This window comes from Podarcis gaigeae (genome assembly GCF_964106915.1).
Source record: "Podarcis gaigeae genome assembly, chromosome: 9".
NCBI classification, from domain to species: domain Eukaryota; kingdom Metazoa; phylum Chordata; class Lepidosauria; order Squamata; family Lacertidae; genus Podarcis; species Podarcis gaigeae.
In genome coordinates, this window is record NC_139685.1 from 40,395,957 (window position 1) to 40,411,822 (window position 15,866).

At 41.0% G+C, this 15,866-nt stretch overlaps 2 protein-coding genes across 6 annotated transcripts in view; both read right to left on the reverse strand.

The window, feature by feature from the left end:
- Nucleotides 1–5,740, reverse strand: part of MND1 (meiotic nuclear divisions 1) — a 34,425-nt gene extending 28,685 nt beyond the window's left edge. The window contains exons 1-2 of the mRNA XM_083756061.1: nucleotides 5,581–5,740; nucleotides 867–932 (exon numbers count right to left, since the gene is read on the reverse strand). Of these exons, the coding sequence (XP_083612187.1) occupies nucleotides 867–932; nucleotides 5,581–5,583 (69 nt within the window). The 5' untranslated portion in view covers nucleotides 5,584–5,740. The remainder of the gene's footprint in view (nucleotides 1–866; nucleotides 933–5,580) is intronic.
- Nucleotides 5,741–7,111: 1,371 nt separating this feature from the next.
- TRIM2 (tripartite motif containing 2) overlaps nucleotides 7,112–15,866 on the reverse strand; it is a 52,794-nt gene continuing 44,039 nt past the window's right edge. For all 5 annotated transcript variants that reach the window (XM_083755637.1, XM_083755639.1, XM_083755635.1 and 2 more), the window contains exons 11-12: nucleotides 13,022–13,162; nucleotides 7,112–11,568 (exon numbers count right to left, since the gene is read on the reverse strand). In XM_083755637.1, the coding sequence (XP_083611763.1) occupies nucleotides 11,416–11,568; nucleotides 13,022–13,162 (294 nt within the window). In that variant the 3' untranslated portion in view covers nucleotides 7,112–11,415. The remainder of the gene's footprint in view (nucleotides 11,569–13,021; nucleotides 13,163–15,866) is intronic.

Below are 15,866 nucleotides of genomic sequence, written 5' to 3' on the forward strand. Positions count from 1 at the left end.
TGCGCCTTTCTGGGAGCAACGAAAGCTCCCAGGAATTATCTAAGGTCATATTCCATACCATACTGTACATTGAAAGCACTCTCACACCATTTTAGCAGTCATAGCTTTTCCCCAAAGAACCTTGAGAACTGTAGTTTACACACATACATACACACACACACATATATATACATATGCATACATATATATATATATATATATATATATATATATATATATGAAGTCTCAAGCATGAAGACATTTCTGCATTTTGGACAAACACCGACTCCCTTGGCCTAAAAAGTAAGATTAGCGCCGCACCCCATAGTCACCTTTGACTGGACTTAACCGTCTAGGGGTCATTTAGGTTTATGCAATTCAGAGCTACATACAGATTGATTTCTGAAAACATCTTGGAACATCTTACTTTAAAGAAAGAATGGAAAAGCTGCATCCCTTCAAAATGCTGCTGTACTCCAATTCCCACCAGTCTGTCAGCATGGCTAATGGTTGGGGATGATGGGAGCTGTAGTCCAAGAATGTGTGGGGTTTAAACATCTCTGCTTTAATTAATGCGGTCCTGGTTGTCAACCACACAGGTAGCCATCTTCAATAGGTGCTCACCATACCAGAAGGAGAATGCAGGTCAAAGGCTCTCATACTGGTTTTGATACAGCCAGCTCTCTGTGCAAGCTGAGAGTACACCCCACTGTAGTACACATCCTTTCTGACATTATGGGGGCTTCTGGCACAAGCATTCAGTTTGCAGCAATCAGTTCTGGGCCAGCCCTACACACATTTGGCAACTGTATGTTTCAATTCTGGGTCAATACATGCTCACTGTGAAACATTCATAATGTTACCTACAACAACAAAGTATTACTTACTGTTTCAAAAAATATTTCCATCATCCGTGTTCTCTTCTCTTCAACACTCAGCCCCCTTTTCTTTGACTGAATAGGGGGGAAAACATGTTATGTTGTTGTTTATATAAACAGAGTGCTTTGGCTCAAAAGCCCCCAAAGCAGTGAATAGAATATAAATACAAAAAAATAAAAGATACAATAAAAGATACAATAAAAAACAACAATCAAACTGCTCAGTAATACACATTAACTTCCTATGCCTCCCATATGGACTGTAAGTAGTGTTTTAGTTTGGGTTATAGTTATAAGCCTACTATGCAAGAACCTTCCACCTTGGCTTGAATCCAAATGAGTGAATTGGCTAAATCTCTGCTGGAAGGATAAAGGTCATAAATGGTGCTGAATTAAAAGATGGGAAAGAAAGGTGGCATGAAACGTTATGAGGTCATGGTGTTGCACCTGGTATGGGTCTGACAACATAAGTCCATTAAGACTTTAATTGGTATTATTAGATTATATTGATTTTGGCCTATGTAGTCGATGAACTACTAAGACCTAATTACCAGGATATGCAGAATCAGTTTCTGTTCATGTTCAGCCCTTCAGAAGAAAAGCCTGCTGTGACAACCCCCCTTGAATAAAAATTGCATGCAATTCTGAGAATATGAGTGGGAATGCACATTCAGAGCGATCTCCTGGGTTTTATTTGCAACAGTTGTTGGCACTTTTAATTTTTTTTAAGAAGCTTAGCAATTAGCTGTTACAGGGAAAGTCAAGGGTCGGAGGGGAACCCATAATGGTATGCCCAGGACTCTTGCTGCAAACTACATAACCTCTCCTTCCAAATACATTTGAATGAATCCTAAATATTCCTAGCCTGTCCTACACTCAAACCTATACATGTCTATTCTGAATTCTGTGGGACACTCTTTCAGGTAAGCATATGATTCCACCATTCATTATGCACCACAAGCATTATCAAGCATGATGACCCACATTCAGAATATTGGCAGGCAGCACATTTAGGATGAGTAACAACATTTGAAACAATGACTAACACCACCTGCAGTATAAGCTTCTTCTTTTTAAGTAAACTACCACAGAAGTAATTGTTTGCTTACTCCAAGCCTCTCTTCCCTTGCCTTTCTCATCTATGCCATGCCAAGAGATGGCATACAGTAGGAAAATCTGAGACTTCCCAGAATAATCAATACATTTTGAATACTTGATACTTTTGCATCTACACGTCTCCTTAGAAGTCACACTTCCTTCAGTTGGATATATTCCAAATTAAGCATGCACAGGGTTGCTATGCACAGCTCATTTCCAGTACAGCGGCACCTGTTTAGAACTTAATTTGTTCCGGAGGTCTGTTCTTAACCTGAAACCGTTCTTAACCTGAGGCACCACTTTAGCTAATAGGGCCTTCCGCTGCCGCCGCACCGCCGGCGTGTGATTTCTGTTCTCATCCTGAGGTAAAGTTCTTAACCTGAGGTATTACTTCCAGGTTAGCGGAGTCTGTAACCTGAAGTGTTTGTAACCTGAAGCATTTGTAACCCATTGTACCACTGTAATAGAATGCATATTTTTTAAGCAAGAGGGCTGCTCCCCCCTCCCCCAGCAGCAACATCCTTAGTAATACATAAATGTGTGTCACAGTGGCCTTGTAAATGAGACCACAATATACTTGCCAGCAAACAAAACAAACCATAGCCCTGAAAGAGCTTGTATAGTCTGTGTTTCCATCCTGCTTGCAGAGTAGGTGGAATCCCTTCTCTATGACCAGCGTGGAAACACAAAATAATGGCCTTGGCTATTTTTTTATTTAAAAAAAAAAGCTTTTTCTTAAATAGGCTTGGAGAAAAGACATAGCCGAGTCTACTTAATCCACAGAAACCAAGTGGACTGGAGGAGAAGAAATGGAGAGAGATCTACCCCTCTTCCATCAGCCAATTCATTCACCTGCACAAAATTCCTAGTTGCCCGTGGCTACCAGGCAAAATATTAAATACATGGCTGGGACACATGCTCTGTTATATGTGTTATATCTGGGGAGCATAACACAAAGACTCAAATGCACATGGGAGACATATTGCATAAAAAAGTCTCAAGCCACAGTGTGGAAAAAAATCCTTTCAATCTCTTGGGGAAGCACATTAGGTAAGCATGCCAGGACATGGGTTTCCAACTCAAAGCAGTGACAAGATGCAATATTAAGTTTCTGTCCTACAGAGAGTTCTGTTATACATGCCTGGAAATGCTGACATCTACATGCTCTTTAACCCAGCGTGGTTTTACTTGTGATTCTCAGAATGTGTGAGAAGCAAAAGGTGTTCTAAGTGTTAAAAACTCAGCAGCATGAGAACTTAAGCGGAGCTGGAAGAGAGGTTGTGGTAACTGACCTGCTCAACTCAAACAGAGGTTTTTAACCCCTCATTTCATTTACTGAGCGGTGCTAGTCTGCAAGGTATTTCCTGCAGGTTCGTGGCACTGCAGTGTGGATAAGCAGCTGCATCTCTACTAGTTGTGCGCATGAAAGCCTACTACTGGTACTTGCAAACCAGACAAAGAATAAGAATTAAAGTTTATCATATAGGATGCTGGTATTGTAAGTCAGCTTCCCACATCTTCCTGCGTGTCTTCCTTTTCATTGAAACTTACTTGTTGAGTATGTGCACTATAATCAAAGGCTATGGAGAAATGACCAACTGGTCATTCAAACTTATGCTATAGTCCATGCACAAAGACCAGGAGCTTGCTGCCTTTCGCTAGTATGCAAGCAGGTTTTGGGAGGAAATTTAAATATTTAGCCCACTCCCATCTCAAAAGCTTAACGTGAAAATATCATTAGAAATCCATACGAACATTTCACACATTGGATGAGCAGTCTTCCAGCCATAAATCCACAGACCTTCCGGGGTCCCTCCAAATGAAACTAACTGACTGCTGGTGGTCCCCTGACCCCTTATACCTTGTCTGGTATAAACCACTATGAATGCCTCAATGGCACACTGCTGAATACAACTACAAAAAGGACACCTATCTCACCTGTTTATCTAGCTAATGTTTGCTTATCTCCCATCAAAATCAATGGCTGTCTTCAGAGAGACGTCACCCCCCCCCCGCCATTCTGACCGCAGGCACAATGACACAATTCACTATCACTTTCAGCCCTAGCCTACCTCGAAGGGTGGTTGAGAGGACAACATAGAAGATAGTTCGGGGGGCTATCTTGGAAGAAGGGTGGGATAGAAGGGGTGGCCGGCCGCACCGGGCGCAACATCTGGGGGGGGGCGCGCTCACACTCGCAGCTCTCTGCCCCTATCTGGCTCACTCACTCTCTCTCGCTGCAATGAGCCAAGAACGACTGAGTAATCTAGCAAAACTGTCCATTGAGAGAGACTTTAATGTAGATTTCAATTCTGTTGTTGAAAAATTTGCGCTAATTAAAAGCAGGCGAATTTAAATTAATCTGTATATACAGATTGATATCTTGCACTTCTATTAAAGAATTACAATTAGAGGTACAGGATTGAGGAAGTTGGCTCCACCTAGCCCAGTCTTGGATCATCTCCAGGGTATGGTTCCATTTTGATGTTTAGTTTTTGTTCTTGATATTTTTTTGTCGTTTACGATGGTTGTGAGACGACATATAATAGCATGGCCCATGCTAGGTTACTACATTTGTAGATTTGTATTCATAGACCTGCTGAAAATGTGGAGAATGTGTAATGCATGTTCGCACTCAATAAAGTGTTTGAAAATAAACTTGTATTTAGATGCATTTTACTTTAATTACATCAGTATTTTCATAACAAACAATACATGTGCTTAGGGGGTAAGGGTTTCTTTAACTAATCTAGTGGAAGAGACCCGAGTGCTAAAATCCACGGGTTAGGGGGCGCAAATTACTTGCCTTGCCCCGGGTGCTGACAACCCACGCTACGCCACTGGTGGTACCTGTTTATCTACTTGCACTTTGATGTGCTTTTGAACTGCTAGGTTGGCAGGAGCTGGAACCGAGCAACAGGAGCTCACCCCATCGTGAGGATTTGAACTGCCGACCTTCTGATCGGCAAGTCCTAGGTTCTGCGGTTTAAACTACAGCGCCACCCACATCACTGCACACCAACCTAGATTGATTTAAAAAAAGATTGGACAAATTCGTGGAGGACGAGAGGGCTATCAATGACTACTAGCCACAATGGCTGTGCTCTGCCTCCCGGTATTCAGAAGAATGACTATTCAGGAACAGAGCAACGGGAGCTCACGATCGGCAAATCCTAGGCTCTGTGGTTTAACCCACAGCGCCACCTGCATCCCTTATATATACAGTGTGTGTGTGTGTGTGTGTGTGTGTGTGTGTGTGTGTGTGTGTGTCTATATATATATATATATGTATGTATGTGTGTACACACAGACACTATATATGGGATAGATGTCCCACAAATATATGGGAAAGAAGTCCATTAACGTGGACTTTTTCTGAGGCAGCTGTGCTCTCATATAAAGCAAGGGAGCAGGAGAGCTACTTTAAAGGGTCGCCCCCTCCTCGCTGCGCCTGCCGAATAGCCGCCTGCGCCGACCCCGCGAGCAGCGCATTCCCCCCGCTCCACTGCAACCTGAACCCGCCCTCAGCCACAGCATCCCCGCCGCACAGGGAACCGGTTGGCAGCGCGGGAGGAGCCCGGCACGAGCGCGGAGAGCCCAAGAGGCGGCGGCGGCGATAGCTTACCATGTCTCTTCCTTCCCTCCCCGGATGGCGGGAATTTGAGTTTGAGGGGGAAGAGACGCCGACGCTGCTCCGCCCCCTCCCTCCCTGGTAAGCTACCGCCACCTGGCGCCTTTAAGGAGGTACTGCAGCCCCGCCGAGCCGGCCCTGCCCTTTATAACTCGCCGCCGCCTCTCTCGCTCCACCCTTATCTCCATAGAGCTAGGAGACAGAAAAGTGGGAGAGGCGCGCGCCAGAGAACACACTTCCGGGAACGTTTTCACCTGCTTCCCTTAATCCCCCGCCCTCCCAAAATGGATGTCGCTGTAGCCAAGCTTTTGGCATCTCAGTTGCTGGGTTTGGATTGCAGATACGTTTGCTTGCTTGTTTTCCGTGGAGGGTTTGGGGGTTTTTTTTCCCGTTGTTGATTTGCTCTTTATTTGTTAGTACGTTTTTAATGACCGCTGTTGGAACACAGTATCTTCCAAACTCGCAGCGTTAGTTAGTTAGTTAGTTAGTTAGTTAGTTATCTAAATAAAGTTATCAATAAGCCCACAATATAGACGTCTGAAACAAGGAACAAACGCGCAGCAAGATAAAACAGTAGCGCGTTTTCAGTCTGGAAAATAAAAGGACCACGCTTCAGCCGGCTTCCGGGACTCTAATCTAACCTCCCCCCCCCCCCCCCAAGTCTATGTTCCGCAGCATTTTTTTGCACGGGGCTTTCTCCCTGCTCCTCACTCTACATCTGACAAGAGCGAGAAAACCTATCTGCAGTATTCTGCTATGCCTCCAATGCAATCCCGCATAAGTAGTATGTCTACCTGCAAAGATTATGAAACACAGTTAATTCACACGAGAACCTTTGAAAGGATGTGGTGCTTCTTTTATTTAAAGATATTTGGATACCACTTCACTGTAAATAAAACCTCTAAACAGCCGCAAACGCAGCTTGCGTCACTACCACAAATCATGCAGTAGGTTTTTCTGCATTTGGAGAACCGAAGGGGTCGCTTAGTCAGAATTAGCAATAGTACTATCTACAGCATAAAAGTCTGTTTCCACTACATGCTTCCTGTACATTGGTAAACCAACAAAGTAATCCTAAAAGTCTCAAGTGCTACTTTACTCTTATAAAGAAAACTGGACTCTTGCAGAATTTTCGCTACTTGGGCAAACAGGACACATAAAAACACTATCAGCTACTTACTGTACTATAGACCTCCAGTAGGTGCACTGGTAGCAGAGTTTCTCAGCCAGTTCACAGCTCCTATTTCAAATTTCATGCTGAACATGTGGATATCAGGGCCTGAAGTCGGGATTTTAGCACACCCTCTATGCCTTGGGTGTACGTATGTGTGGAGATGACCTAATGTTCATTAGAATGCCTTCCCCTCTGCTTCTTTGTATATGTGTTATAAAATTATGTTCTTCAGTATACTGTATATTCTTCTGCCCTATTAACAAGAAGTGCTCAACAAAGCAATACAAACAAATCAATACAACATTGTAAAAAAAAAAAAAAGGAAATGTGGGGGGAAAAAGGAAACACACATTATTCATTTATTTTTATTTCTGGGGTTTGTGCATGATAAAAGATACACATTTGACTGAATTTTCCTATTGTTCCAACACAAGGTATTTTCTTTTCAGCTTTCTCTGTTAGATAAAGCATAAAAATACCATGGCATACACAAAGCTAAACCTACACACAAACACTCTTCAATGAACACCTTTCATCCTCAGCCTTAACTAGACATAGTTTATATTTCTTCTCATCAAGAGAGGGTGCATGGCTGTGGTGGGAAAGAAAGAAAAATTGACTTAAGATACTTCAGCATCGTTTTCAGAGAGTGCAAGACTTTATAGCATTCTTTAAACAAACCATATGAAACTGGCTTACAAAGCTGGAATGTACAAAAAAAGTCGTTCACTCCAAGGACTGGAAAGGTACAACATATTGAACAATTCAGTTTCTAGCGCAGGGAGATTACAATACACGATGCACATTATGGAACATTCCCATGTCATAAAGCAAGAAAGCAAACCACCAGGGTTAAGGCTGTGTTGCTCACAAACATCCACTTAAGCGTGGTACATTCATCGGAAACTACCACCATTTTGGAATCATCCTATGCTAAATACAAACATCTCCCATACATTCTCCAAACACAGACCTTGAAAATCATTGCTCACAGTTCATCTTCAACAGCATTTTCAATGGACATTAACATTTTGTTTCTTACTGTCATCCATTAAAAAGAAAATTAAAATAGTCATTTCCTCACACAACAAGCATAACTTAATGGGCACTTGTTTTCATTATGGCAACACTAGATCCTTAGTCATCAAAGAAAAAAAATCAGCTGTAAAGTTGAAAGCCCTGTAATGTTTACGAAGGACAACAACAATAGACAATATTTTTCTTGCTACTTTGCTGAAACTTTAAATCAGTGTAAAAACTTTACTAGTATTTATCAGTTTTCCTTTTTTACAGTTTAAAAAAATCATTCAATGTACAGTTTGCGAGTTTATTGAAAAATGAACTGACAACATTTTTAGGCTTATTTTTAGCAAGTGTTTACCTTAATAAACACATGTATTTGCACTGCTCGTGATGCATTTACTACTTATTACTCTATCTTTGGGCACCACTTGACAGAAGATGGACACTGCAAACATAAACCAGAATCACCAAAAAAACACCATGGGGCAACCTTTTACTACTAATCCATTTTAAGTCTGCAGTGCAGCTGTGTCCTAGGGCTGGGGGTTTGGCAGTGTAAGTGGGGATGGGTCATGCCTTAGATCAGGGATTGGGAATGTGTGGCCTTTCATATGTTGCAATACAGATTCCATCATCTCTGATCACTGGCCCATGGGGCTGATCGAAGTTAAGAGTCCAACAATATCAGCAGAGCCACAGGTGCCTTATCCCTGCCTTTGTAAACTCTGTAATTCTGGCAAATGTTTGCCCGGCCCCCCAAAAATGACTTTAAAAAAAGAAGTTACATTTATACAATGGTTATTTTTTCATTTCTTCCATCAGCTAACCAGGTAAAGGGCAACAATTGTGAACAACTGGAAATTGGTGAGCAAGAAACATTTTGATTATTGCTAGCTAATTTTCAAACGCTCATTTTGCCCCCTTCTCAGTTAGCTGATGTTGGTAAGCTTTCAAAATATCATCTGGCAAAAACATGAAATTCAACAATGCTCCAGACTAGCACCAGTTTGTAAATAGTGTGCATCACCAACAGATTATAAATCTTAACAATTCGTCAAGGAAGAACCAGGATCTTTTTTATATAAAAAAAAGTTTGATATTGAGGGAAAGGCCACATTACCCTTAACATATGTTAGCTTTGTTGTAAAGGAAATAAGCAATCATTAAAATTTGAGTTGGTAGTACATACAACATTACTAAGGTATTACTTACTAGGATTAAGAAACAATTACTTTAGGAAAGCATTTGAAGGACAATGTCCGCATGCATGAAATGGTCTCCAAGTGTGAATTTATAACAATTTAAGTTTGGATGCTTCCCTAATACAATTCACTGGGAAGGGCTCCTACAAAAATTCCATTGAGATGTGAGCACAGATCTTCACTTGAAGTGAGAAGTTATCATGATGGACAGTTGTGCTCCTAGATCCAGTTTAAGAAATTGCCGAACTAAGAACAGTAACATTCAAGTGAATATTTCCTTTTGTCACAAGAACATGTTTATAAAAGCATAAGCATCTAAAATTTTAAGCCAGATTGGTTTGACAATATGTCGTGAATTACGTCTATAGTAATAACATACCTAACAGTTTGTGAGTTCCTTTATATTAAAAGTTCAATAACAATTACGAGACAGCTTAAGGTTTTTTTGTTTTGTTTTTGCTTGCATGGCTTAATAAATACATATAAAATTGTAAATAGGATATCCCTTTTCACAAAGAATTTAAATAGATTTCAAGGTGGTTCAGTGTCTGAGACTAACAGCATGTAGTGTCTGTCTATTGCCTTTGCAGACACTCAAAAATATTAATCCAGGAACCATAAATTTAGATTCTTAACATTACTCATTTAAGATGTTTATTTTATAACAGTAAGTGAGAAGGAGTAAAAGCCTTTAAACAGTGTTTATCTATTCCTTAGTTTAAAACAACCAACTTTTTAGTTACTGTATTGTGGGAAAAAGTAGGTAATAATCTTCATTTTTGCAAGTCTTCTCATTGTACTCATTATTTAAATGTTTTAAGGCTCTACCCACCCCAAAAGTGCAGGCTGGCTGATATTAAGATTCCACCCTGACAGGTCAAACCAAAGATCAAGAAGAAAAACGTAAAATTTGGGATTCATGAACCACACCATCAGGAATCTTCTTGCATAAGGCCGGAGGCAATTCGTGACCCCACACTGCTGTCAAATGTATTTTTCTTCTCACTTGATGTAACAACGTAGGCAAACGTGTATTTGATGGAAATAACTTAAGCAAAAGGAGAAAACACATTGCAAGCACTGAGGTGAATCTGATAATTATAAGTTGCAAGACTTGTATGTGGGAAGGGGAAGAGAGGGAAATAGACCCTTTCAGAACATTCTCTCATACACAGGGTTATGCACATTCCTGTTTGTTATCACCTACATTTATGCTCCTTGTTCTTTTGTTCCCCACACTACATGCGCATATGATGGAGGAACTCATGAACAGTTTTTGAAATCCCTCTGTAGAACACTCTCGCACTCATAAGGATCTTCCAAGACTTGTTCAATTAATTCTGGTGCTCAGTCTTTCTGGAATTCAAACAAATGCACACCTGCTTTGGTAACCCTTGGTTTTACCCAAAATGAAAGAAACAAACAAAATAAACTGTTGACCACCAAACTCTCCTTTGGTTGCACAAGGCAGGCCCTCAGATGTGGTACATGTGTGGCTTATTATCCTATGTGAAAACGGGCAATTGGAACAAAGCAGATTGCTTTCATAAACCATAGCAAGAACCTGTCTGAAACATGGGTGTCAGGTGTGAAGCTAGCGAGGTTGACATAATGGCAATTAACTTCCTAATGAATCAGTACAGCGCTAATAGGAAACTGATTTTATGAAGTGCCAGCAGTAATCTATCCCTATTGGAATATATTCCCATAGCTTTTTAGAAGTTTCAGGTTTCTGGAAAAATCCCTACAACACACACTGAGCAATAGGAAAATTGATAAACATGTACATCAATCCCACAGAGGGCAAGAAGTTTGCATTGATTTTTGTAGTGCTAGAAGTTAAGCTGTGTTAGGTCTGACAGGAAGGGCTAACCATATCTCTTTACTAAAAGAAACTACTCATTACAGTTACTAAGACTGAAGTATGTTACAAGTGTAATACTTACTAGCGCTATGCGATCTAGAAGACTCCCAGACTTCCTGCTGGGTTAAATAATGCTCTACATTAACAATTTCCAAAAATGGAAGCTTTAAACAAGTGCTCCCATTCACATGTTAAATAAACGCTTTAGATCATGTTGCTTTTAAAATTATTTTCCCTCCTTCAGAACCTCACCCCCCCCCCAAGTCAATTACATGAACGCCTGATCTACAAGCCGCAGTTCACATGTCTAGTATCCCATTGTCTCTAAATTCAGTGGGGAGGGAAGAGGGTCTTATTTGTTAATCCTTATAATCAGTTCAGTGCGTAACGTATGAGGTGCAAGTCCTATGTAAACAAGGTAGGTTTGGAAATTAAAAAAAACAAAAACTGGAGACTCCTTCAGTATTAAAATTGAAATATTTAAGAAGTAGACATCCTACACACAAAAAAGATCTATGTTGGCCCTCAGAGGCTAGTAACTTCTTGAGCAGGAGCCGCCGCAGTTGTTACTGTAAGTATCGATAGACTTTGAAGCAGTGATTGCCAGAGTCTGCAACTACAACATGACCATCTGAAGTAAGGGCCAAACCTTGCGGACCATAAAGTGGATCGGCAGATGTGTTAATATAGGATAAAAAGGATCCACTCCCATCAAAAACCTGTGAAAAAGGCAAAGAGAGAATGTCAGCCAAAGACAGTGAACTGTGGATACCTAGAAGCTAATATGCATAAATGCAGGCAGCCACACAGATTCACATGAAGTAGATAGAATTGTAGAAGGTGGCAAAGTCACCAGCTATGACCCTATCTGCTGAAAGTCTGCCATGGTCACACCCAGACTAGACTGACATAATTTAATCTGCCGGAGGCTGTAGAGATAGTTCACAGCCACCCAGAGTGGCTGGGGAAACCCAGTCAGATGGGCGGGTATAACAGCAGCAGCAACAACAACAACGACAACAACAACAACAACAACAACAACAACAGGAATGCAGCTGCAATGATGCTTGCTGGGACCTAGGCTCAAAGCATAGACACACCAATACTTTCTAATCATTTTCAGGCTTAATTTAAAGCACTGGCATTGCTCTTTAAAGCTCTAAACATTTTGGGAACAGGTTACCTGAAGGGCTGTCTGCACTCATAGAAAACTCTCAGACCTGCCTTTAAGAGCCACCAGACTGGTGGGCATCAGAGAAAGAGCCTTTTCAACAGTGGCCCAAATAACCTTGGAATTCTCTCTCAGTATGCATGGCCCATCTTTATATAAATTTTAAAAAACTGTTTTGAACTCCATTCTCTTAAAAGTGCCCTGGGTTGGGTACTAAATTGCTTGAAACAGCTGCTGTTGTTCTTAAGTTTTTCTGTAATTGGGTTTTATAGGTATATTAGAACTTGGTTTATGGAGTAATTATCTTTTGTAAATTGCCTTAGGAGGGTTTTGTCCTGAAACGCAAAACATCCAAGTATTTTAAATTGAATCAAACTATTATCTATGATCTGCCCTATCTAGTTGTCTGCTACCAGGTTAGAACAGGAAACACTTCTTGCTGTTGTTGTATTTAGAGGCTTGGGGTTCTTAGAAATAAGAACCTGGACTCAGGTTATGCTTGTTAAGACTTAAGAGGTTTATTTTAGAATTCTTTCCTAACATACAGGCTGGCATTCCCCTTACGTTAAATCATTCTTTAATTCAGATCTTGTGTGTGAGTCCTTTTATTGGGTACAAGGGGAGATAAAGGGTAATCATGCATTCAGACAATGCTTTGGGGTTTCCACTCCTCTCAGAAGGATGTGTTTAGATCCTAACATGGGCACACCTTTAATCCTGACATATGCTTCTTACCAGCTGAAGAGCCACAAGTTTCCCTTCCCTTAACTACACAGCTACTCCATTACTCATTGATATTTTATCTCCTGAGCACAATAATCTCAGAGGAAGACTGAGTTGGAAAGTCAATGGGACTCTTACTTCATTTGTAAATATGCAAGAGACTGTGTTGTAGTTGAACATTTTGGAGATGGGATGCTTGGACCCGAAGATGAGGAAACATCCTCATCCAAACAACATACATCATACTGAGCCAACTGACTTAAAAATCACTTGTTCACCTGTATTCGACTGTTTCCCCAGTCTGCTACAATAATATTTCCATTAGAATCTACAGCTACTCCTGTTGGAGCGTTGAACTGTCCATTCCCTTCTCCATTAGATCCAAATTTCAACATGAATTCACCTTCCTGGTTAAATACCTGAATAAATTAAAAAAAAATAAATCAAGACACAAATTATATAGTACTTGATGATGAAGGTTAAGAGCCTAAAGCCAAAACTAAACAGTTATCATCCTCAGACGTATAAATCAAAACTTAATGGAAGACAAACATTCCCTTTCTGAGGCAACAGGAAGAAACCAAGTCATAGATAAAAGTATAGTTAAACCAACCAAAAATGACAGTACTGTCTGCAGAAGAAAATTATAGCAATCTGTGCAAGAAGGAACCAGCAAGTTGTTGTTTTGTAAAGCCTAAAATATTAAAGCCATCCTAAGCTGCTGACACACAATGGCTTAGCTGAACAAACAAGGGTCTTAAGTCTACTGCTGCTGTGCTACTGGGAGCTAAGCCATGGTGGCTTCTGAACCCAGACTCATTGCTTATCTCTCCCAAACAAAGCATGTGTGGTAAGCCACAAACAAACCCTGGTTACAGTTCATGATTTGCTTGCAAGAAGAAATTATTCTCTCACACACAAAAATCATTTTTTGTTTTTCTGTAACAGGATCCTATTGCAAACACATATAGGATTCCACTGCACATCTCTGGATCAGGTCACATGTAGCAGAAAGCCATTGTTTAGTATTGCAGGCAGAAGCTGGAATAAGCCATAGTGACTCAAGCTCACGCATTCTCCCCTCCCCTCCTTCTGTGTGGCTGGGAGAGTGGGTTTCCATCAGAATTGACTTTCACTTTCTCCTAATCTTATCATTGCAAGCAAACCAATGATGGTGATTCAATGAGGGTGGGGAGCACCCAGGTTAATTTAAGAAGCCAGCTTCAAAGGAGCAGAGTTTATAGCTGGCTTGTTTTGAAACAGGCCAGAATTAGATATCAACCACTATCTTTGGTTTGCATACAATGGCAACCCAATTTAGGGAAAGTAAAGCTGCCAAAGTCCTCCTCCCAACTGCATATGAAGAGGGTGGGCATACAAGCCACTCATGCTCACTCCAACTCATGTCCATAGTGCTAAACCATGGTTAGCATTACACAGTCATTTGTGCAATGCAGTTCCTTCTTATTCTCCTCTTCCCAACAGCTCTCTGTATGCTCCCAACATCTGTTCTGGAGGGTTCGGGAGGTGTTGGGGGGCCTGGAGGGTGGGAAGAGAAACTAGAAGTCCCATCATGCAAACATTTTTTTTTCAGTTCCAAAAATTGAAAGTGTGTGATGCCCAGTACTACAGAATTAATGTCATGTATGCCCATTTTTAAACAAGAGCCCCAAATCCAATTTCCTAGTGCATTCTCCCTCCCACGTGGGGGTTTCCTTTCACTGTAATCAGTAACAGTCCCACGCATGGAGAGCTGAAGGGGGGTGAGGATTTGCTTTCCTAGCAATTTTAAATTAAACTGTTTCTGTTAGCTAATTGTTTTACACACACACACGCACACACACACACACACCCATAAGTATGCTTGAAAGCTTGGCTTCATGACAACTTTATAATACAATCCATGCTTTTCAATAAAATTATATTTGCATGCTTCCATTTCCTTGTATTTTGGGCATGATACATAGTAGACTGTCCTGTGTAAACGAAATGTGGCAACATTTACGTAGGAGTTAGCAGAAGGTCAAGGCCATTTTCTAGTTATACTACAAATCAGTGTGTCGAAAATATTCCCTGAGCTGCAAGGCCACAACAATTACAGAGAAAGGTTTGGAAAGTTGCCCTTGCCCATTCCAGTATTGCTAGGGAAGCTAGAAGGAAGTGGGGATGTTAGCTACTATCCTGGCCACAGTGTATTTTGAAAACTATGTGTTGGGCCATACTTTTGGAACCAGGAGCTTAATCCAGATTGGCTTTGAGTTCCCTTCCATTTTATTAGCAGGATGGCAATGAAATTTCTTCCCCATTTTCAGTCAAGATTTCTAACATATTTTATTTCCTTGTTTGCCAGAGCCTGGCCATAGAACTGAAAACCTCTGTTGTCATTAGGAAATCCTGCATTGCTGAACCATTGCTGCTTCTCAGGGTATATGTTTATTAAAAGAGGAGCCCCCCTGCTGCTAAACAATGCCAACAATCCACTTAGGGTCTCCCCTGTGGTCTTACTTCCTTAATTGTAATACAAAACCACAAGAACAGTTATTTCCTGCCTAATTCCAGAAGCCTATGAAAAACAGTCTCAATTCAAAATTGCCCATTTAGCTCCAACTTAAGAGTTATACTTCTCAGCTGTATGTACAGTGGTACCTCGCAAGACGAAATTAATTCGTTCTGCGAGTTTCTTCGTCTTGCGGATTTTTCGTCTTGCAAAGCACGGATGCACCCTGGTATTAACGGTTTTAAGAAAAAGGAAACAAACTCGCAAGACGTTTCGTCTTGCGAAGCAAGCCCATAGGGAAATTCGTCTTGCGAAGCAACTCAAAAAACGAAAAACTCTTTCATCTTGCGAGTTTTTCGTCTTCCGAGGCATTCGTCTTGCGAGGTACCACTGTAGATTGAAAGAAGCCCTATAATAGCCCAAGGCACATTTCACTTGCCCACGTGGGACTTGTGCCTTCCTGCTGCTCTTAGCATTGTTCTACACATTACTTTTGTCACAGAACCCACTTGGAAAGGTCTCTATACATCTTCTGTAGGGTGTAGCAATGGTCACTGAGCGCAGGGTGAGCAGAAGGCAGACTGAGATCTATTCGTAGATCTCTGGGTGATTTGCAGTAGATGGAC